Source organism: Penicillium samsonianum, assembly GCF_028829775.1.
Source record: "Penicillium samsonianum strain IBT 33392 chromosome Unknown utg000004l_segment0_segment0, whole genome shotgun sequence".
NCBI lineage: Eukaryota > Fungi > Ascomycota > Eurotiomycetes > Eurotiales > Aspergillaceae > Penicillium > Penicillium samsonianum.
Genome location: NW_026643262.1, coordinates 3,930,337 through 3,952,687, shown reverse-complemented (window position 1 = coordinate 3,952,687; position 22,351 = coordinate 3,930,337). Strand labels below are relative to the sequence as shown.

The following is a 22,351-nucleotide window of genomic DNA, read 5'->3' as shown; positions in this document are numbered from 1 at the left end:
AGTAATTGCACTAAAGCTAACCATGATATGGAGGAACGAGGGTGGTATCTCCATATCAGGCAAACCTCACATTATCAAAAGGCACCTCCGACAGGATTAAGAGGAAATGGGCCAAAGGTAAATAGGGTAGTTAATTTAAGCACCAATGAAGTTCTTGACAGCTAAAGGAGAAAGGGATTGTTAGTATGATAATCACGGGAAGATCATATATGAAGGGAAACATACTCTCCAACCAGCGCAAGTACTCCTTCTGCTCCTTGACGGAGATGTAGTCAGGAACCATATTAGCGAACTCGGCGTTAAGGCCACGGTCCTCGATGTAGCGGTCCCAGAGACCCTGGAGGTCCTCATCGAGGTTCTCGAAGGGGGGACCGGCGTAGAGGCTCTGGCGAGCCCAGTCCTTCTCAGCAGTCTCGGACTGGGCGAGCTCAGCGTTGGCGAAGTGGGAGACCTCCTCGATCTGGAACACACCGTCCTGGACAACGGTCTGGATCAGAAGGGCACCGTTGTTGGGCTTCTCAACGGTGATGGTAACACGGGCAGGGAAGCTGGGCTCCGGCTGCTCGATGTCCTCCTCGGCGGAGGCCTCGGCATCCTGGCCGCGGGACTGGTTCTGGAAGTCCATCTCATCGGTCAGGGAGGCGTCGTCAAAGTCCTCCTGTTCGCTGATGTTCTGGATATCGGCGACGGTGAAGCTGACGCGGATTCTAAACAATCATATGCATTAGTATTCATCATCGGCATTGAAAGAAAAGAAAAAGCGGAATGGGGTTGTATAATCGTACTTCTCGGTGCCGAACTTCTTGGTGAGGATAACCTCCTGGTCGCCGGCAACATCCTTCACCTGCCACTCGCCGTGCTTAATAGTATCCTGGATGGCTTCCAGTTGCTCCTCAAATTCAGGGATCTCGGAAGAATTCTCGTGTCTCAGCTCATCCTCGAGCTTGGCGAGAAGCTCGATGTCAACTGTAAAAAAAAGAATCCAAAATCAGCGCAAGGCCACATACAGAGCCCGCCACCAGACAAGATCGGATTTCGGCGGACTCTTTCAAATATCAGTCAATGCATCTTACCTTCGGATGAAGGAGCCTTGAAGATGCTAGAGGTCGAGAAGGCAGCGTAGGCGGGCTTAGTGGCCTGATTCCAGGATTGCCGGAGAACAGGCTTGGGGAGTGCTGGGCGCAGAGCCGAAGTGGCAATGGAGCGCGAGAAAGTGCGCGGGATAGAGCGGGTGATAGTGCGAAGAGAAAGCATTGTGAATGTGGATGGTCTAAAGTTGGTGAAGATGAGAGCTTGGGAAAAAGTAAATGAGCTAAGTTATTACGAGTGCCAAGACCGGCACTTCTGTTTTGGCCGACTTTGCGCGGCCACGCAATTTGATTCTACATTAGGCAAAAAGCATATATGGTTGTAATTAACCTTCATTGAAGAGGATAGCAAGTAATTTGGGTTGATTGGAATTCATATCGTGACTCGCTCTAGTATATGCGCCTAAACAGCTGCATGGAAGGCCTGGCTGGCGCATGAGAGAAACTATATAGATGGACGAAACAACCGCATTGAATTGAAATGGTATATTCGAGAATATTCGGCTGTACAGAATCTAGAGAAGAATCAATGTGCCCATAATGCGCCAACCCAGTCATTTTGGACACCAGACAAAAATATATAGAAAAAAAAAGTAATCGTGAGATCATGACATGCTCTTGGGTGGGAAAGTAGACGTGAGCTTCTCTCCGGCTTTTGTGAACCGCATAAACTTGATTGCGCTCAGACCCGACCAGTGTCCATTCCAGGTCTTCATTGCGGTCATTGCATATTGATCGCCTAGATCGGGCATCCAAAGTCCGGTCGCGAACTCCCGATCCTCGGTTTGCACCCGCTGCTTCAAGGCCTCTTCGCGCTTGCTAGGAGGACGTCCTTTCCGGCGCTCTGACTCGAGCTGTTTGATCTCCTCAGTATCACGGTCAATGTACCTGATTTGGGTTAGTCTTGGGTTTGGTGGTGGATCGTCGGGGTTACATACTTAGCAACGAACTCGGAAATCTCTTCGGTCGAGAGGGCCTCAGTAAGCTCTTGTATAGCCTCATAGATGTAATCAATTCGGTCCACTAGTTGCGTCAGCTGGGTGGCCTTCAATTGAAATGGGTAGCTGTCTCACAGTATGGCTGTCTTGCACGGTTCACAGTGGCGTTATGGCGGGACAATCGATCGTCGCGAGCACCGGCTTTGCGGAGTCGGTGGGCATCGCGACTGTTCTCATGAAGCGCATTAGTGGAACTGCGCTTCTTGGAAATCTGCTTGTGCACTTTTTCCAAAGTAACAGGCATGGTTGCGGGCTGATGACAAGAATTACTCCAAACACTCCGCCGTGGATTTCGATGATAATTTTCGTGGATGCACCGGCATAATTAGGCGGTGACCCCCAAATCACCGCCTTCCCCACTCGAGGAAAGCGCGTCTGCGCGTCGAGATAGGAGCATTCCAGGAGTTATTTACTCCCTCAATTCTTTAACTGAGATTTTGGTTTGGACCTCACATTGTACTCCATATTCATTGGTCTCCTACTTGTGAAAATCTCAACTTATGTTATCATTTATTGCTTGAATACGAGGACCCGCCTGTCCCTCTAACGGTGTCCACCATGGGCATTAAAGGTATGTTGGCCTATGATTGTCTAGGGAGGAGATCAATGGTGGTTTTAACGGAAATAAATAGGACTGCACGGGCTTCTCAAGTCCATTCAGAAACCATGTCACATTAAGAATTTCAACGGGCAAACACTTGGAGTCGATGCATATGGATGGCTGCACCGTGGAACTGTCGCTTGTTCCGTGGATCTGGTCCTGGATAATCCTACTAGGAAGTATGTCTTTTTGATACCTTCTTCCATGGATTCTTAACTAACAAAGCTATTTTATGGCAGACACATTGATTTCGTCCTTAACCGAGTCCGCATGCTTCTTTTCTTTGGAGTGAAACCCTACCTTGTCTTCGATGGCGACAATTTGCCCAGCAAGGCAGACACCGAGCAAGATCGCTATAGACGGCGTCAGGAAAGCAAGTCCCTTGGACTCGAACTACAACGGAAGGGGAGAATGCCAGAAGCTTACCAGGAGTTCCAAAAAGCCGTCGATGTGACGCCATACATGGCTCGCCAGTTAATTGAGGAACTGAAGCAAATGAATGTGCAGTATGTGGTGGCCCCCTACGAGGCAGATGCCCAGTTGGTGTACCTGGAGCAACAAGGCGACATTGATGGGATCATATCTGAGGATTCGGATTTGCTTGTCTTTGGAGCAAAGCGGTTGATTTCAAAACTGGACCAACACGGCGAATGCATTGAGATAGACCGCGCCGATTTTACTGCTTGCCGCGAGGTCAGTTTGGTTGGCTTCAGTGATCCAGACTTCAGAAACATGTGCATTTTGAGCGGTTGTGATTACTTGGCAAATATTCCTAAGCTGGGGCTGAAGACTGCCTACCGGATTATTCGCAAACATCGGAGTGTTGAAAAAGCCCTGCGCATGCTGCAATTTGAGGGCAATTTTCGAGTCCCAGCCGACTACCTTGCCAACTTCAAACAGGCCGAGTTGACCTTCCTTTACCAACGGGTCTTCTGCCGCAAAGCCGAAAAGCTAGTGACTTTGACACCACCTGACAAGGATGTTAATTTGGCCGCACTGCCATATATCGGCGCCGATATGGAGCCGGAAATTGCCATTGGAGTTTCTTGTGGCGATCTAGATCCAACGACCAAGGAACCAATCATCCTAAAGCCACTGGCTGCAGGTAGATGGTCCCTTGGCATTAATCGCCGCCAGACACTGGGTACTTCCTCCGAGTTGAAGCCAAAGAGGTCTATCAATTCGTTCTTCACCCCCAAGAGGACACCGCTGGCCGAGTTGGACCCTAACAGCCTAACTCCGTCTCCGAGCCAGCAGCGACTCCTAGAGCGAAATGCAAACAACACCTGGCAGGCCAATGCAGCGCCGTTCCGCTCCAACTCGGTCAGGTCCACGCCTCTCAGGGCATTTTCTGACCAAGGCCTCAGCCCTATGGTTCGGAGTGTGGAGCGCTCATCTTTTCTGGCCCAAAGTGCAAGATCGTCGACCTTGCAGTCCACAAAGAGGCAGAGGCTCTGCTCTGAGGCTGAAGGTGATTCTCTGCCTGCTTGTTCCCCTGCTCGCAGTCGGTTCTTTGCTCCTACTTCCGAACAAGCTAGCCCTAGTGGCCAAAAGCTCTCCCGGTCAAAACGGTCACGCAAATCAGTGATTGGTGTCTTCTCTGATGAAATAGCAGAAGACATCATGTCCAGCATTCCCGATCCCAGTACTACTCCTGGACCTGCTGAGTCTAGACCCGAGAGCAACCTTGAGATATCTGGCAAGCCCAGTGAAGTTGAAACCCCTTCCAAGCCTACATTCGACAAAGTCCTGGTGACTGAGAACCTCGAAGTATCTCAGGATGGCCCTAGGGGTACCGCACCGAATTCCCCAGGTTTCACTCAGGCTCTTGACTATCATGTTGACCGCCAAAACTCGAATGTACTTTCCAAGTTTACTTTTCAAGCGGGACAAAAGCCCGAAACAACCGCCACTAGCTCTATCATGACTAAAATTCCTGCGATTCAGCCTTCTCATAAACCTTCAACGCCCTCAACCTCCAGAAGCCCAGCTGCGATTGCACGGAGCAATGTTTTCCAACGACGCCTGACGCCGCTCCAGCGGATGGGACAGTCCGCTCTCAGTCGATCTAACAGCATCAACATTCCTACTAAACTCCGGGATGCTGAAGTTGCTGAACCTCGGGCTGAAGCTTCTTCTCCTGTCATACACAAGGGGTCCTCTTTTGCTGGAACCCAAGGCAGCGAAGATCTCATTGTCCCAGACAGTGAGGATGAAGAGGACGAGGATGAGCCCAGCACAGGGCACTCGACTACTCTTGATCTCAAACGCTTTTCTTTTGCCGCAAATTAGGCTGCATCTCTATTTTATTACGGAGCATTAGGACAGGAACATCGGGTCTTGGTATCCGGGGTAGCATTGGACCACTGGTTTGGTGGGTTCCACTTTGGCGCGTAACCTGTGGTGTTGTAACTTTTTTAATTGGGATTATTGTTTGACATAGCGTTGGTTAGGTTTGAGAATCATAGCATCATCTTGAAACATTGAAACGTGCCCAATCCATATATTGTACATCGAAGTAGTGTAGACGGCCCAATATTTAAGAGGCTGGGTGAATCGCGTGGCTTGTGGAAGTGGGGCTAAGGTTATCGGGATCTGCACTAGTACATATCGGGACTAACACGGCCCAGATTTTCCCGTGTGAGTGGGCAGAATTACCCACACAGAAGGCGGTCTGATATGGTTACCGGGGAAGCGGGAAAGTAAACAAGTGCGGTTGGCCCAGCCTCCTACATTTCCTATACTCTTGCCTCATCCCCAGCCTCCAGAGAGATTCAGAGAATCTGTCAATTAGCCTGACGTTGAGTTTTGTGCCTGCTACGATCCCTTCTTTCCCTCCCTTCCATTCTTTCTACACATTCCCTCTCTTTCATATACTTCCCACCTGTACTACACACAGGCGTCAAGTCATATCATATCTCTGACCCGTCTGGATAATCCACTCTAGGTGCGAGCCGGATTCCACAATATTATCAAATATTTTGAATATTTTTCAAAGTATTCTCAGCATTGAATACGTCCTGAAAGATCCGATCCTTACCCTGCGCTCCACATTCCTCATCTACATTCCATTCCAACGATCTCGATCTCGATTCACTTGTCATCTCAATCAGACGAACCAACAACAAGTGCGCCACTGGGTGTACAATTGAGTTCTGTGATCGCATTCAGCTCAGGCAACTCCTTCTCGGAGACCCGAGAAGCGAGTCAACAAAAAAGTGAAGTTCGACCCCGAGGTCGTCATAGTTGAACACAATGGCTGCTCCCTTTGCTCAAAAATGGGCCCGTAAGTGACGACATACTAAGAGAAAGCAAACAATGAGATTGCCGCTAATTCTTCAAGCAGGGTTCATTCCAATGATCGGGTACCACCATGTGTTGATGATTATCATCGCAGTTGCTATTATCTTGTTATGTGAGTGCCTGTCTTTCTCATTGCGCTCTCAGCTGGAATATAGCTAACAAATTGCAGCACTTCTGTTGGCCGGCTGCTCTTCATCATCCCCACAGATGCCCAACATCTTCCTTATCTCTCTATACTATGAAAAGTATAACCCAATTAGGGATCTCGCACAAGTCGACCCAGGTGTTGTGACTGCCATCTCCAACATTGTCGGCGGTGCAGAGTTAGAAGTCCGAGTGGGATACTTTGGTATCTGTGTTCAGCCTGATAAAGGGTCTTTCATTTGCAATGCCAATGCGACGGCGCTCGCTGAGATTGTCACTGTGGATCAAGATCCACTGAACCTGATCTGGGTTGCCTCGACATTCAAAGATGCCGTTGTGTTCCCGTATCTCCTGTGAGTAACTAACGTGTACTTTCCTATTTCTGGACAACACTAATACTCGTGCAGGATTGTTGCTGTCATTCTCGCGTTCTTCTGTTTCATCCTTCTGGCGACATTCCCTGGCTGGCACGAGGAGGTCGACGACACCGGATCCGAGCGTGAAGTCAAGCCTTTCCCCTCGCGCCCCGTCTCCCAGGCTGCGCTAGCCCTCATTTTTGTCTCCTCGGTGTTCGTTCTTGTGTCCGTACTATGGCAGCACACAGCGTCTGTCGCTGCCAGTACGATAGCCCAAGACATGGGCAATGGAAGTGTAAGAAGCGGCGTCGGCTCTTCTGCAATGGTACTTGGTTGGTTTGGCTTTGTCCTACTGGTCATAGTAACTGTTGGTTTGCTAGTCATGATCTTGAGTATAAGTCTGATCCGCAAACTGACCGACGAGGAATAATCAAATTGATTCATCCTCAACGCCGAAGCAAGACACACTTGCTTTCTTTGCTTTTTTCTTCTTTTCGCGACTTGCTTACACCTACCTCTTCTTCGCCTACGACATACCTTACCCTTATAACGGGACGACACAAACGGGAAATGAATAATACCTACGAGCACACGACACTGGCTCACAATTCACGGAATGGATGGGAACGGAACACACGACACTTGGGACTTGGACAGTTGAATTTTACGAACATATTTGAAGATATGGATCCTCGCATGCTTTCTATTCTTGGGATTTGACACGGGACATCTTTGTCGTTTCATATCCTCGAAAATCTTATTTGGCGACTTTACCGATCTGCCAGGAAAGAAGAATGCAAAGCCATCGAGTCACATTTTTGTACAGATCTTTTTTACTGGTGTTGGTTTTTTTTTTTTGAGTGGACTTTTGTTTTATGTTCAGCACACGGCGTTTGTTTGATCTGGTCATGTATACCACAGCCTCTTGTTTATTCCCACGCTGTGTTCGCCTTTTGCTTCTTACACAGAACTGCAAATGCTAGATTAGTCCTTATGACACAATGTCAAAAATGATACCAAAGTCTAGTCTCTCATAACTCAATCTCTCCAATAGGTAACCTTCAAGATCAAAACTACTTTCACTTTATTTCACGTTTACAGCGACGATGGATGGTCTTGACTACCATTTCCTAACAAAATTATGTTTCGATATAATCTATATATATAATTAGGAAAGCTATGAAAGGATTCATTCTCTGCCAATACCACGTCACATAGCCAACTGCTGGCCGGCTGGACAGGACAACCTCGATCTCGGAGCTGTTGGATGTGACAGTGACCACATATGCGCTACTACTAGTGTCTGTGAGCCTTCATATGGCGGGTGGAGGAGATGGGAAATCGAGGTTGGGCGATAGAGGGAGATGCGGCTCGGGACGATTGCGGTGTCGAGAGCGCCTCATCGGCCCAAACTCCATATTGGACAAAGGCTTGGGTGATCATGTTGTTGGCCCAGGCATTACCGCCGATGAAACGGTGGATTTTGTTGTGTTTACACAACTTTTGGTAACGGAAGTGCGATCCATCCCCATAGTGAGGCATTTGCTGTAGAACTCGTTCCATCTGCATAGTCTGATACCCTGCGCGCGATGGCCCCATTTCCAAATATTGACTGGTCTGGTTCGTACTTCACAAGCTCCACATTTAAGGAGTCGACGGGTTGAACGTTCGGTTTTGCTGCGATAGGCCGCATCGCCGGTAGCCCGGCCAATTGTCGTACTTCGATTTCAACAATCGGCTTGCTTAGAAATAGGGGGAGGGTTCAGGATATCTACTCGTATTTGCAATAAGCGCTTGTCCTAGGTGAGAAATAATCTTGATTGTGAAAGTATTCGCCTGAAGAGAACCGAAATCTTCCAAGAGGTAATTCCGGCATCAACAAGGGCAATTCTCATATTGACCTCGAAATCGAATACAAACAAGTATACTAAGAATTTTCACGATGAAATGAAATGACCCTGTCCCTTGGCAGAAGAGAAAGACAAGATGAGTGTTGATGAAGCAAGGAAGTTGAGGATGGGGATGTGACAGAAGGAAGAGGAGAAGGGAGGAAAAAGGAGGAACAAATATGAGGATTGAGGTGTCGAAGTGAAGGTGGCAGGGTGGTGTTTGAGTGTACAAAACAGACAGATAAACGCCACGCAAAGAGCGCACAGGATTGGGAAGAGAACACTCTAAAGCATTTTTCTTCCTACGCGCGTGGGCAAGGGAACTATTTCCGAGTTGCTTTTAACCATGAGCTCTCTTTGCGTGTTTGGCCATCTGTTTGATATCAAATTCCTTAGTGCACCTCTTCTCTTCTGCTAAGAGATAGGGCCATCTGATTCCATCGTGCACCTCAAGCTGCTTATTCATGGGATCTGTGGAGTTGATCAATTCTTAATGGAGCCACTGATCAATTGAAAGAGGTTATTCCTGCATCAACAAGGGCAATTCTTGAATAATTCAATCTTACACCTGAGCACATCATGGCTCTACCGAGGGTTGATCACTCTCTGTCTCGTCCAGGCTTCTGTGAAGGCGATCAAATAGATGCCTGGAGAGACAGAGAGTGACCGACCTTTGGTAGAGCCATGATATGCTCAGGTGTACGGAGTAGGTTTGAACCATTTAAGAATTGCCCTGGTTGATGCGGGAATGACGTCTTGGAAGATTTCGCATCTCTTCAGGCGAATACTTGCCAATGGACTGCGCGAACTCACGACAGACCCACACTCCTTGTAAGTCGAACTATTCTGAATCGGTTTCCTTCGCCCCCCTGAACAGGATTCTCATCCATTCTTCGATCGCTTCTGTCAATGCGGAAACCCTCAGACTCGTCAGGATTGACGATGGGTATTTGCGGGAAAAGAATTCACAAGCGCATAGGCGAAAGATTGAGGTCGCTCCCGCTGTCGTCATCTTTATCTTCTCAGACTCATCTTGTAGAAGTTGATCTGTCGGGTCGACTATGAGTCGTCCGTGGCAGTTATCCAAGATGATATATATAGAGCCTTTCGACACAGGCATCATTCTGCGCACCTAATAGGAGATTCAAGTCAAACCTTGGTCCGCACTTGAAAATGGCTCAGAAGTTGTTGAGTTGCGCGCTTACATGGCTTTAAACCTTGGAAGGAACTCGTTGAGGTATCAGAGATGGGAAGGGTGAACGGCGAGGAAGTATGTAGGTCAAAGACTCCTTCTCATCAATGTGATTCGCAAGTTGCACGGGGCGCTGGGTTGTTGTGCTCGTCCGTCTGGGAACTCTGCACCACTGTCACCTCAGCATATTGGCTAGTTAATATGTAGGGCAAGAGCCAGGAAGTGTAAATACATACCCGAGCATAGCCAGAAAGGGTGTCCCATCGTTTGCAGAGAGGGATGAAGGAAGGAGGATGGATTCTCCATTGAAGGAAGTGGAACAGGCTTTTTATAGGCGCTGGGCTGAAAGGAAGTGTTGAGAAGCAGAGTCCCGTGTTATGCAGGATAAATTTGTTACAGCGCCCACATCTCATTGTCAACTGGCTTGAATATGCAGGCCGCCGTTGAATCTACGCAACCTCTGTTGACCGCGATGGTCCGATGCCCCCTAAATCCACTGTGTTTGGTATCCAGGTTGTCATATGTTATTCTCTCTGTATTCTATAGTTTCAGAAATCCAGGGATCTTGCACTATCCTTTCTGGTATGCATTGTTCCTCACCTCTTCGCCAGGAAGGCCTGACCTGTAAGGTAATGAGCGTAAAGCAAACACTAGCTACATCAAACATCAATACTTTGTACTCTACTAAGTTTCAAGACGTGTTTCTCATGCGCATGTAGCCTGACGTCCATTTCATGCTCAACTGCCTAGTTGCAGTAATTGCAGTATGCGCGGTGTTAGAAAATATAGATCCATGGGACCACGGGTAGAAGTAAAGATTAGATAAAGATAAGGCGGAAATAAGATTAAAGTGAAGTGAAAGTGAAGTGAAAGTGAGAACAACTTATATAGTAGCTCTTTAAACATCTCTTATAATTTATAGTTATCTAGTATTTCAGCGACGGTCGTCCAGGTACGTAGCTCAAAAATGATATAAAAGGTGCTTGTGGCGAGAATAATGTTTCATTCGACATTCATCAATTGATCCGGCTTGTCCGTATTTCAGTTGCATTCTAGCCCTGGCTGCCGTTTTGGATACTGACTAGGGTAGCGGCAAATTGCATGCTCTCATGGGCTAAGAGAGCCTTCCCAGTTGCTACTGCATCGTGTGTATGCAGCTATACGTACCGTGTGTCACTGCCAGGTGAGTTTACAGAAATAGATTTAACCAGTCTCAAGACACTAAGGCTGAAATTGTATCTTCAAATTATTGAGCAATCGCTCGGAAGGGAAACAGGATGGTGATGAATGAATTATGAAGCTACATATTGTAGTGGGGGACATAGTCCTCACTACGTATTAGCCTTGCCTGTCCTTCCTTTTATTCTTTTTGCAGTTTTGTTAAGTAAGCATTGATGTACAGAGGTTATAAAGTAGCAGATAGTTACAGATTGGCAAGACACGCTCCTACACCTCTCTGAATTCACTTCTTGGACTGACGTCCCAGGTCTCTTTGTATGCCCCGGTGGGTATTATGCTGAGTTACGAGTGCTGAATCGACCCGTATGCCAGAGAGCATACTGCCTAGAGCGTTCCCCTCTTGAATATATAGCTATGAAATGAACTGAGGGTTGGCACCAGGCCAACACAAAGCTCATTCAATAACCGATTTTGTTCAAGCAACTCCTAGGACAGAAGTTGGGGTGGGAAAGGTGTTTGCCATCCCTTTGACATATTGACCACCACCTCACCCACAGAAATAAAACAAAAACAAACAAAACAAAACAAAACAAAACAAACAGTGCTTCAGACCACTTGTATCACATCCTACAGAGAGATATAGTCCGCGCAGCGGGTAATGCCAAGCTGCTGAACCAGGAATTCGTTGACAAACTGGCACTTGGGATCCTGACGCTTCTGGATGGCCAAGAACTCAGGCAGCTTCGGGAATTTCTCCCGGGTGTAGGTGGCATTAGGAGCACTCATTTTGTTCCAATGGGAGCGAACGTTGTAGGTTTCACCAAAGTGAGGGAGGAATTCGTGGGCCAATTCTTGGTTCTGCCAGAGAGTGGTGAAGTTGTTATATTCTTGGATCCAGTCAATCTCGATGATGGCAAAAACACCGCTAGACTCGGGGCCAAGGTTATAGGTGTTGACAGGGGACAGATATGTATCGTCACCCTTGAGGGTACGGTGCTGGATGACCATCTGCTTGTTATAGGGAGCCTTCATGCGCGACGTCTGGGCCTGTTGGAAGATGGTGTAGTTGGTGGCAGCTTCTGCGTACTGCTCAATAGGAAGGAAGTGCTCGATCTCGGCGTAGAAGCCTCGGGAACAGACACCTTGAGGAGAGCAGGAAGCGGCGTCAGTGACTTCGTCGTAGCAAATGTACTCCTTCTTGCAGTCACCGCAGCCGTTGGCGCAGTAATTGAGAGTGCAGTTGCGAACACCGGTATAGTCGGTCGGCTCCCAGTAAGAGAGGAAGTAGGTAGGCTCGAGGGCCCAGCTCTGAGATTTTTCCTCCCAGTCGAAGTGAGGACCCCAAACAGTCATACGGTCGTGATCCTTGTACAGTTGCGCAAGCTCCTTGTACATCTTCGAGTAGTCGGAAGTGGCATTCAAGACCTTGGTGGTCTTCTTCAGGAGTTGGGTAGGCTGGACCTTGATAGTCAACTCCGTGATTAAACCGAGGGCGCCAAGGCTGATACGGAAAGCCTTCAGTTCTTCTGCGTTGTTCTTCTCGTCGATGACACGGAGGTTTCCCTGCGAGTCCAACACACGCAGCCCAATGATCTGGGTTGCGATATTACCGAGGTTGGATCCAGAACCGTGAGTGCCAGTGGAGGCGGCACCCACAAAGTTCTGAACACGCTCAACACCAAGATTGCTAAAGGATAGGCCGTTGGCCTTCAGCTCTTGGATAAGGTCATCGACATCCCAGCCGGCACCAAAGGTGACGGTGAGATTCTTCTTATCGATATTCAGGCTCTTCAGATTGGTGAGGGAAACGATATAGGTGGGCTTCTCAGTGAGAGTATTGTCGACACAGGTAGTGAGGTTACCAAATCCATGACCATTGCCAACAACTTTGATATGGGAGCCCTGGTGGTACTGCCCCTTGAGGAACTTGGCAGTAGCATTCTCATTCTGAGGAGCAATGTAGGCGTCAGACTCGCAAGTGACCTCAAACTGCCAGTTGTACCAGCGGTAGGCGGAGCCAAACCCTGCGTGCAGCAGCAACAGCAAGAGAGCCAGCTTAGGGCCAAGCATTTTGGAATCTATGGAACCTCTTAATGTCAGCAAACTATATGGCACGCGAGAGAAATCGGATGAAAGACTCACAGGAATAGGAATGCTTGAACTATAAACAAGATCGTCTCATAAGATAAATTCTCACAATAATAATGATTGAGGGAACTTGTGTACGCGCTGAAAAGAAGGTGGTCCGAACGAGAAAGGAGAGCGAAGGCAAGTTATATACATCCGATTTCGCTCATCTTCTCAAACATGCCCACTTTATGGCTAATAGATTGATAAGATAATCCACTCTAGAGAAAATTTTGCCTTTCCACTGGAGCATTTTGATCCGTGTCGCCTGTTATTGAGTTATCGTCGATCAAACGGGTGGATAGGGACCCGCGTAGCGGGAAGTTGAGAATAAAAGATGTACAAAATATATGGCATTATTTGCCATTGCAACTTGTCTTTTTTGGTATGCAGGTATGTTCGACTTGAGCTTCGAATATAATATAGGGCATTAAACATAGTCAGCGAGGAAATTCGAACACACTATACTGATTTAACTACCTAGGTAAGTAAAGAATGATGTTGTGTGTCAGTCCACCAAGGTTTTCTCGGGACCGTCCCCACTGCGTCCCTTGGTTTGCTCTCGGATCAGATAAAAAATCAAAATGAGGTCATCATGCTATGATGATCTTAATTACTGTGGCATACGAAGTGGCACTTCAACTGTACTTCCAAGATTGGTAATTGGGTAAAAATCGTGTCCCAAGTGTCCACTTGTGGCTATCAAACTCAATTCAAGACCATAATATTTCCGAGATTGGCGCATTTCGATACACCGAGAAAGCGGATTTGGGTTGATCCAACCTAATCCTTATCGATCACCATATGGCAGACTTGGCAGACTTGGCACCTCGTAAAGCGCCGGGGCCTTAAGTGTTAGCAATCATAGCCCGTCCAGTCCTTCCTTATTGTCCAAGCCCAATTGCCGATGAAGAACTTGGCAAGGTTGCTTCTGGGCCTAGTGAGATACACGGGTCTTTACTATTAGCACCTCGTAAAGCGCCTGGACCTTAAGTGTTAGCAATCAAGGCCCGTCTTGTCCTTCCTTATTGTCCAAACCCAAGGTACCGGTGAAGAACTTGGCAAGGTTGCTTCTGGGCTATTGGACCCCAGGGTCTAGAGAATACATGTGTACATATCGTTTGACAACAAGGTCCTACAATGTACATGCGCAGGTGTATGATTGACAGTAGCTCCGCTTATTATGCTCCTCGTCCTTGTGTACGTATATCCAATAGCCCACATTTATATTACCTCCGACAAATGAAGCCGACGAACACACCCGTTTCAATCTCCGGTTCTTTGTACACGATCGACGATCCTCTAATCGAAGCTTTATGTGTATGTAGGAATAAATTTATATATTCTCGCCCTCTCAGTCTTCGAGAACTTTTTACTGTATAGCAACCGATTCAGGACTTCTTTCTTCTTTCTCTTTCTTCCATTAGAGATTATCCCTCGAGATGAACTCTCTAATCCTCTCCTGCTTTCTTATCTCTGCGGCCGCATCCCATAGCTACCTACCCTCCGAACAGATCGATGTCCAGTCCAGTCTTCTTTCTGATCCTAACCAGGTCGCCGGCAAGACTGTTGACTACATAATTGCGGGAGGTGGTTTGACAGGCCTGACCATTGCAGCCAAGCTGACTGAGGACCCCAACATCAAGGTCCTGGTCATTGAAAACGGCTTTTATGAGTCCGCCGACGGAGCCATCATCGAGGATCTGGAAGCCTACGGAGACATTTTTGGCACCACTGTTGACCACGCCTATGAAATCGTTCCTCATGCAACCGATAGCCGCACCGAGAACATTCGATCCGGCAATGGTCTTGGAGGATCAACTTTGATCAATGGTGGCTCCTGGACACGCCCCCACAAAGCCCAGATCGATTCTTGGGAGAATGTGTTCGGCAACAAGGGCTGGAACTGGGACAACTTGTTCCCATACATGAAGGAGGTCGAGCTCTCCCGTCCTCCGAATGAGGTCGAGATTGCCGCTGGTCACTACTATAATCCTGCCTGCCACGGAACGAACGGCACTGTCCATGCTGGGCCCCGCAACACCGGAGAGGCTTATTCTCCCATAATCAAGACTCTCATGGATTCCACCAAGGGACGTGGTGTTCCTACCCAGCTAGACTTCCACTGTGGGGACCCTCGCGGTGTTTCTATGATTCCCAATGCGCTCCACAAAGACCAGATTCGCTCGGATGCTGCACGTGAATGGCTTCTGCCCAACTACAAGCGCCCTAATCTGCAGGTTCTGACGGGTCAGTTTGTTGGAAAAGTCCTTATCAACCAAACCGCTGGTTCTGGTCACAAAGCCGTTGGTGTAAATTTCGGCACCAACAAGAAAGTGAATTTCAATGTATACGCCAACCACGAGGTATTGTTAGCCGCCGGCTCTGCTGTCTCCCCACGAATCCTAGAATACTCCGGTATTGGCTTAAAGTCTGCACTCGATGCCGCCGGTGTTAAGCAGATTGTTGATCTCCCTGTCGGTCTCAACATGCAGGATCAAACCACCACTACCGTGGGCTCCCGTACCAAACCCTCCGGCAATGGTCAAGGTCAGGCCATCTACTTCGCTACTTTCAATGAGACATTTGGAGATTACGCTCCTCAGGCTCACGAATTACTCAACACCAAGTTGCACCAGTGGGCTACTGAGACTGTTGCCCGAGGAGGTTTCCATAATGTGACTGCTCTTGAGATCCAGTATCAGAACTATCGTGACTGGTTGGTCAATGACGAAGTTGCCTACATGGAGCTGTTCCTCGATACTTCGGGCAAGATCAACTTTGATCTATGGGATCTCATTCCATTCACCCGTGGTTCCGTGCATATCCAGGGCAACGACCCCTACCTGCGCCGCTTTGCCTACGACCCTAAGTTCTTTATGAACGAGCTGGACCTTCTTGGCCAAGCTGCTGGCTCGAAGCTTGCGCGCGAGATTTCCAACACGGGTGGTATGCAGACCTACTTTGATGGCGAGACTACACCTGGCCCCAAATTGGCCTACGATGCCGACTTGGACCAGTGGGTGGATTATGTCAAGCAGAACTTCCGCGCCAACTGGCACGCTGTCGGCACCTGCTCGATGATGGCAAAGGAGCTTGGTGGGGTTGTTGATTCCGCAGCTCGAGTGTATGGTGTCGAGGGCCTTCGCGTGGTTGACGGCTCGATCCCGCCGACTCAAGTGTCTTCCCACGTCATGACTGTCTTCTACGCTATGGCTTTGAAGATTTCTGATGCAGTTTTGGCAGACTTCCATGCCAAGTCTGCGAAGCACTGATGACCGAAGTTTAAGATCGATCATTATGCGACGGGGAACTGGCTATATGGCCCGAATGTAATTCCCGATGGCGTCGAAGTTGTCATATCGCTGTAATTCTTTCTAGTTAAGAGACTACATAGTAGAAGTTTTCAATGCAAGCCGACCTTGAACATAATAAAAAACCATAAAGTTACAGATAATGCTGGAGACCAGCTGTGGACCAGCCTTCCGAAACTGCGGTTTTGGAGACCCCGAATACAGGTTCAATATCAATAGTCCATAGAGTAACCCCCTCTGCCTGCACCTCCGCCACCATTGTGTCCATTCTTGCCGTCGTTTTGCCCATCGTGTCCACCGCTATGGTCATCCAGTGACCTGTACTGGTAGTATTCACCTCGACCACGACCTCGGCCACGGCCTCGGGTGTTGTTACCGCGTCCACGTCCGGCACCTCGGCCACGACCACGATGAGCTCCTCTTCCTCGCGGACTATCGTCATATTGGTGGCGTCCGTCACCCCCGCCGCGCTGAGAGGAGGGGTAGTTGCCGCGACCATGAGATGGGGCGTCAAAGCCGTTGTTTTGAGGCCAGACGACATCCTCATCCTCCTGCTGGAAGCGTCTCTTTTGACTCCTGTTCATGGGTTGCTCTCCCTGGCGAAGTTCTCCGCTGTCTTCAACTCGTAGGACAACCTTCTCGCCGATCACAGTCTCAAATGTCATGGCTCTGTCAGCCGGAATGGGATGCCAGTTTTGGATCTTCCCTGCATCGATGAGACGAGCACCTTTGCGAACAGCCAGTACTACAATTGGCAGTGGGTTCTCCGTGTGATATGCTTCCGTTGCTGGGATAGGCGCCACGCGGGCTGCCCATATCTTGTTCTCCAGGTTTCCGGTTCCGGTAACCTGCCACTTTAGTTTCTTGCCCATACCTCCAACCTTGTCCAGGATTGAACGGGGCGCTGGGCGTGGGGTGATTAGGATGCTGTTAGCCATGTACTTCAGGTCATTTGATTCAGCAAGCCCTGGGGGGAGCAGTGGAGCCAGCAAATTCTGCGTCATGCTGTTTGAAACCTCGGGAGAAACCAGATATCCAGTGTAGAAGACGACACGCTTGATATACATCCGTCCACAGCGGCTCTTGGTTACGTTCAAAGCAGGGTTGCGCAGTGTGAGGTTGTGGGCATTGACCATGCGCTGCACCTCAGCAGTCTCAGTTACGGGGTCAAGGTATGTGCAGCCCTCAGTTACCTGGATGACTTCAGCAAGGACGGGCATCCGCGCGGTAGCGGGTCCACTTTGAAGGTCTCTGTTCAGTCCCTCAAAGAAGTCTCGGAACCCTTTCACACTGGTAGAAGGTTAGTACCTTAATATGCTCAGATTCTCCAACTCGATTGTCAGCGGACTTACTGCCTGACACGGTCCTCGTAGACGCGGATTTCCGCAGCCTGCTCGTAAGTGAAAACAAGATCCTCAAGGAAGTTCTGTTTGAAGCTCATTGTGGTCGCAAACCGTTGACCATTTGGACCAACTTCGGGCTTGAGACCAATTAGGTCGAATTCAAGGTTTTGACTAGCGACCATCCGCTTGATGATGTCTGAAAAGCCGGCCTCACTTCGACCGGTCAGCAACACCGTGAGCGCATCTTTCTGCTCCATGCTATTCCGAACCAAACTAAGCTTCAAAAAGTCAGTTGAAAACGCCCCGAAGATGTAATATACGATAGATGGCACACAATTTGCTCATTCCACCAGCCTTCCCATTTGCGAGGCTCTTCTATCTCTATGCCTTTTCCTGTAGCGGCGAGAATGTTGGGGTCGTGCCACCATCCTCCAGTTGCGAAACTATCATTGGTTTGAAGGAAACCGATTGAGGAGCCATGCCATAATTGTGGGTTTGGTAAAGGACTTAGAAATACTGGGAGTGCAGATGTTAGTGGTCGAGTGTCGGACCATCCTAGGTTTGCATATGCTCACAGGTGTTGTCGAAATCGTAGACGTGAATTGCGCGAATTTGAGGAACAGCTGAAAAACAAAAGTGTTGTTAGCATCATGGCAGGGCAATGGACCGTAATGAGATCGAACCTGGCAACTCCTTGTTCACAATCGACCAGCGCCGCAGTGAGGTGATGGTATGCGGCGGGCGATGAATCCCGCCTGTGTACGACATATTGGCAGCAGAACCGAAGCGCGCAAGTTTCTCTGAGACGACCGCTTTGGCAGACCGCATTCTATCAGGTAAAGGAGAGATATGATGTTAGCGCATGGTTGGGAAAGAAAGAGAGTTGAAGTCGCAAAACGAGCAGGCGCGGTGACGGAGCTCCCGAGAAATCGGTTTTGCCGCCCAGAACGCGATAAACGTGACAAACGTGACTTAAGGAACGAAACTCCTACAAACCCACCCCTGGCATGTCGCCTGTATGGATGATGTCGAATTGCGACAGGAAATCCTCCAGCGGACTCTTAAAGAGGTAGCTGATGAGGAGAACGAGGCCGCAAATCCTTGTGTCATTTGCCTAGACACCATCACCGAGCCGTGTGTGGCACAGCCATGCCACCATGCCAACTTCGACTTCCTTTGCCTTGTCAGTTGGATCGAGCAGCAACCAAAATGCCCGCTATGTAAGAATATCCTTGGACACACATACTGCTGAATGTACCGGACTGACGATTTGACAGGTAAAATCGAGTTGACAGCAGTGCAATATGAACTAAACGCCACACACGGTCCGAAGCTATACAAGCTCCCGCCCCCGAGCGCAAAAGTCCCGGTACCTCCAACCGCTGCTCGATCCCGCCCTGTTGATCGCTATGGCCCACGAGGAGGGCGACGTCCTCCGCCCCTGCCGCGACCACAGCCAGATGACCCTCTCGAATTCCGGCGCAATGTCTATCGTAACCAAACATACTCCATGCGAGTCGGATCCAATCGGTTGTCTCAGTATCGAGAACTGACTCCAGAGCTCTTCAGTCGTGATGAGGAGCTTGTTTCGCGTTCTCGGAAATGGATCCGCCGCGAACTACGAGTCTTTTCTTTCCTGTATCCGGAACCAGAGCATGAAGAGCGCACATCTCACCAGGTCCCGCGCCCTGGCCCTCAACGACTGGAGAATCGCAGGGCGAACAATGCCGAGTTTCTGCTGGAATATGTCATCGCTATCTTGCGCACGGTCGATCTCAAAGGCAGTGCTGGACAGGCGGAGGAGCTGTTGCGTGATTTCATCGGCCGCGAGAATGCCTGTCTATTCCTCCACGAGTTACAGGCGTGGCTCAGGAGTCCGTACAATTCCTTGGAGGATTGGGATCGTCATGTTCAGTACTCGAATACTCCGCGGAGTGCGTCTGACGGAGGATATAGGGATTCCGATGGCCCGGGTCGTAGACCAACTCCTGTGAACAATCGGAGTAGGTCACAGAGGTCCCGAAGACCATACAGGTCCAGGTCCCAAGAGGCGATTGATCGTTCCAGGCGACTGCAGCAGGCTCAACAGCGATATAATCCATATTAGACATGCAGCTTAACATGAAGATAGAAGATATTACATTTACAACTTTGATACTTGTCTTAAGGAAATAGTTAATCAATCTCTGGTTATTATTATACATTGAAAGTCGATAAAGTACTAAATCCCAACACGAATTTAGATCATAGGCTTGATCAAGTCCCCATCCACCCAGCGCTTGCACACCGAGTCGTTCATGAAATGCTAGAGACGAGGAAACGTCAATCATCAACAGAGCCATCCGGTTAAACGGGCCATAGGCTGGCCCTCTGAATGCGGGGGAGCGAGTCACTCAGTGCTGTCCGAAGCTATTTGAAATTATAATGTCAGACCTTGCACACAGTCGCACCGTCCTATCAAAAGGCTGGTTTGAAAACAACGGGGGGGAGGAGTGTGGGGTATGCCTTAGTGCAGCTATGGTCTGGGCGGCTCGGCGTGGCAGGTTGGACATAAAACCGCTCCAACACTGGGCTTCCTGAAACAATAGCCCTAGGATCATCCTCCATTGACACGTCCTTTGAGCGTTTTTATAAGTGTAGGGAGATATGGAAACAGCCTCTCGCATTATGAATGGGAGCGTACTAGCATTCGGCGTCCATACCAGAGGGCGCGAAGGTTAAAGACCTTGCTAGGTTCGATGTGGGGAGAGGAGAGGCCGTAAGCCGGATTAGCAAGGAGAGCCGGCGAGTATTTAGAAGGCGAGCATGAACGAAGATCTGGAGAGACTCTATGGAGTCGGCAAACCCAAACTCATCATCACGATAATGGTAGAACTCGATGACAATGTTCCAGGTCTCTGGGCCGTCATTGGAGAGAAGACGGTAGATATTAGCGGTATCCTTCTAGCCAAGTACATCAGCAATAGTAGGGACAGGATCTTCGATATGCCTGGTTTTGCTGGCACATTTGCATACTGACATCAAGCTTGTCTACCACCTTTCGCTTGGAGAGGAGCTGTTCACGTAGGCAACGGGAGAACACTAACAAGGCATCATGAGTCGATTGAGGTGGGATATAGGCGAACTCCTAGGCTGATCTTCGCAATCAGCCAGCAGGGTCACGGTTTGTGGCTCTTGATTTCTCCTATCATTGTCTGGCTTTTTCACCATGACCACCTTTGTCCACTTCGAACGAATTAGCCAGCTAGATCTTTAAGCATTAAATGGCTTCACCACTTACCTGACTTTGTGGATTAATTCGCAGGAATCGGACCTCTTCACCATCTGTGCTTAGTCCATGGACATAGGAGTATCAGTTGTCCCAGTGGCCTGCTCCCCGAGCAACACAGCAGTTGCGTCGTGACGGGAGTACCATTGAGCCTTGACTTGAAAGGTCTCATGTCAAAAAAATCCAATCGCACATTGGCTGCGATTCCATGGTTTGATCCGACGCAAAAACATATCGACGAGTGCGCCATAACTTCATATCTCGTATTGATTGAGCACTATCCGCTGGGCGAATGCAAGGACGAAATCTTAACTGTTGCTTTGCTCGACTTGTTCACAAATCAGATGCAAAATCTGTTGTGTATTGATGATGTATCATAACCCACATGGAAGGGCTTCGCGCATAACAATCTCGTGGTCTAGCTGAATATCCAGACTTAAACCCTTGAGCAACAAATATCGGCTACCAGGGCCGTGCTGGAGCTGTATATCCTGTAGGCAGCGGCAACACGCGACTAAATCAATATAGTCAGCACCACTTCATCATACGGTAAAGGTCTCTCTACGAGGGGGGATCTTACGGGGATAGATGGTGTTTGACACCCAAATGTTGAGCCTAGATGAGGCTACTCCATCCTGTCCGATGCCCCGAGTTTTTTCAACTCGAAACGTGATATATCAAGCTTCGTGCCCTTTGCGTAACTTACACTACCACGCATTCAAGATCGTTAACATCGAGGGGCCTTTACGCATGACGCCGGCTATGGACGGTGGTCAGTATCACAACCCAGAAGGATCCATCAGACATTCGGTTGTGGAGACATTAACAGAAGAGGGACATATATGAGAGGAGAATGGGACACGAGTGGAAAGCGACAGGTGTACAATCCTCCCAAACCCTTCTTCTTGCTTACCGGGGCATGGCCACGAAGGGAAAACCCATAGCCAAGGCGAGTTTCCACATTGTTTTCCTCTTAAAGAAGAAACTGACAGTAGAAACAGCAAAAACAGAGACCAAAATGGGAATGTGTCTGTAGATAGGGAAAATAAAGAGTTGTGTGCGAGGAGGGTCTTGGTTCTTGTTTTCATGTCGGCGCAGTCTACGAAGTTTACGAAAATGGCAACATCAACAATCGTCCAGGAGGAAGGAACCCCCCCTGTTTGCCTGAGGCGGTAGCCTCAAATTGCCTGCCCATGGATATAACCTTGAATCCATACCATTGGTGATATATCTGACCTTTAGAGATGGTTGGACGATATAGTTTAAATTAAGTATAATAAGGTATGGTTATTTCGCTAGCATGTTACCTGCATCTATCTTACGGCGCATAGAGGATGATATTGATGCAAGAATATACGGATAGGGTTGATCTCGCTTAATACACTGTTATACTGTCTTTGGCATTGACTTGGTACATAGACAAGCCTAGTGGATTGAGGTACCTAGAGACCGGGTTTAGAGAACATGACGGAGAGCCAAAACTGGAGACTCCGCGTAAGTAACGCAGATAATACCAAGCACTAAAACCATTTGGCTAGCATCTGCCATC

The 22,351-nt window shown here is 48.7% G+C and overlaps 10 protein-coding genes across 10 annotated transcripts; 4 read left to right on the top strand and 6 right to left on the bottom strand.

Annotated features, from left to right (window-relative positions):
* Positions 1-135: 135 nt before the first annotated feature.
* Positions 136-1,254, bottom strand: N7471_008428 (MAM33 family protein; the record flags this gene model as incomplete). Its single annotated transcript, XM_057281147.1, has 4 exons — positions 136-161; positions 226-707; positions 786-966; positions 1,074-1,254. The coding sequence occupies 4 exons, from the start codon at positions 1,252-1,254 to the stop codon at positions 136-138; spliced, it is 870 nt and encodes a 289-aa protein (XP_057135407.1).
* A 303-nt stretch (positions 1,255-1,557) lies between these two features.
* Positions 1,558-2,363, bottom strand: N7471_008427 (translation machinery-associated protein 16). The gene is made up of 3 exons (XM_057281146.1): positions 2,162-2,363; positions 2,027-2,111; positions 1,558-1,976 (listed from the first exon to the last, which is right to left on the bottom strand). Exons 1-3 carry the CDS (start codon positions 2,328-2,330, stop codon positions 1,694-1,696), a joined length of 537 nt encoding a protein of 178 aa, XP_057135406.1. The 5' UTR covers positions 2,331-2,363; the 3' UTR covers positions 1,558-1,693.
* A 281-nt stretch (positions 2,364-2,644) lies between these two features.
* Positions 2,645-4,979, top strand: N7471_008426 (putative exonuclease; the record flags this gene model as incomplete). Its single annotated transcript, XM_057281145.1, has 3 exons — positions 2,645-2,657; positions 2,719-2,866; positions 2,927-4,979. 3 exons carry the CDS (start codon positions 2,645-2,647, stop codon positions 4,977-4,979), a joined length of 2,214 nt encoding a protein of 737 aa, XP_057135405.1.
* A 963-nt stretch (positions 4,980-5,942) lies between these two features.
* N7471_008425 (Fig1 domain-containing protein) lies at positions 5,943-6,920 on the top strand (the record flags this gene model as incomplete). The annotated part of the gene is made up of 4 exons (XM_057281144.1): positions 5,943-5,973; positions 6,034-6,102; positions 6,160-6,487; positions 6,542-6,920. The coding sequence occupies 4 exons, from the start codon at positions 5,943-5,945 to the stop codon at positions 6,918-6,920; spliced, it is 807 nt and encodes a 268-aa protein (XP_057135404.1).
* Positions 6,921-7,786: 866 nt separating this feature from the next.
* N7471_008424 (uncharacterized protein) lies at positions 7,787-8,089 on the bottom strand (the record flags this gene model as incomplete). The annotated part of the gene is made up of 1 exon (XM_057281143.1): positions 7,787-8,089. The coding sequence occupies one exon, from the start codon at positions 8,087-8,089 to the stop codon at positions 7,787-7,789; it is 303 nt and encodes a 100-aa protein (XP_057135403.1).
* A 3,288-nt stretch (positions 8,090-11,377) lies between these two features.
* On the bottom strand, positions 11,378-12,820 carry N7471_008423 (FAD linked oxidase N-terminal; the record flags this gene model as incomplete). Its single annotated transcript, XM_057281142.1, has 1 exon — positions 11,378-12,820. One exon carries the CDS (start codon positions 12,818-12,820, stop codon positions 11,378-11,380), a length of 1,443 nt encoding a protein of 480 aa, XP_057135402.1.
* Positions 12,821-14,319: 1,499 nt separating this feature from the next.
* Positions 14,320-16,152, top strand: N7471_008422 (GMC family oxidoreductase; the record flags this gene model as incomplete). Its single annotated transcript, XM_057281141.1, has 1 exon — positions 14,320-16,152. The coding sequence occupies one exon, from the start codon at positions 14,320-14,322 to the stop codon at positions 16,150-16,152; it is 1,833 nt and encodes a 610-aa protein (XP_057135401.1).
* Positions 16,153-16,403: 251 nt separating this feature from the next.
* On the bottom strand, positions 16,404-18,362 carry N7471_008421 (rRNA 2'-O-methyltransferase fibrillarin-like protein; the record flags this gene model as incomplete). The annotated part of the gene is made up of 5 exons (XM_057281140.1): positions 16,404-17,481; positions 17,544-17,812; positions 17,869-18,050; positions 18,110-18,157; positions 18,218-18,362. The coding sequence occupies 5 exons, from the start codon at positions 18,360-18,362 to the stop codon at positions 16,404-16,406; spliced, it is 1,722 nt and encodes a 573-aa protein (XP_057135400.1).
* Positions 18,363-18,552: 190 nt separating this feature from the next.
* On the top strand, positions 18,553-19,641 carry N7471_008420 (RING finger domain protein; the record flags this gene model as incomplete). Its single annotated transcript, XM_057281139.1, has 2 exons — positions 18,553-18,754; positions 18,812-19,641. 2 exons carry the CDS (start codon positions 18,553-18,555, stop codon positions 19,639-19,641), a joined length of 1,032 nt encoding a protein of 343 aa, XP_057135399.1.
* A 575-nt stretch (positions 19,642-20,216) lies between these two features.
* N7471_008419 (SNF2-related protein) lies at positions 20,217-20,744 on the bottom strand (the record flags this gene model as incomplete). The annotated part of the gene is made up of 3 exons (XM_057281138.1): positions 20,217-20,477; positions 20,554-20,661; positions 20,742-20,744. The coding sequence occupies 3 exons, from the start codon at positions 20,742-20,744 to the stop codon at positions 20,217-20,219; spliced, it is 372 nt and encodes a 123-aa protein (XP_057135398.1).
* Positions 20,745-22,351: the final 1,607 nt, after the last annotated feature.

Excerpts from the sequence above, each read along its gene's own strand:
- N7471_008427 (XM_057281146.1), bottom strand. The coding sequence starts at position 2,330 with ATGCCTGTTACTTTGGAAAAAGTGCACAAGCAGATTTCCAAGAAGCGC. Across the intron at positions 2,112-2,161 it reads CCGTGCAAGACAGCCATACT|TGGACCGAATTGATTACATC; the intron begins GTGAGACAGCTA and ends TGACGCAACTAG. Across the intron at positions 1,977-2,026 it reads ATTTCCGAGTTCGTTGCTAA|GTACATTGACCGTGATACTG; the intron begins GTATGTAACCCC and ends AACCCAAATCAG.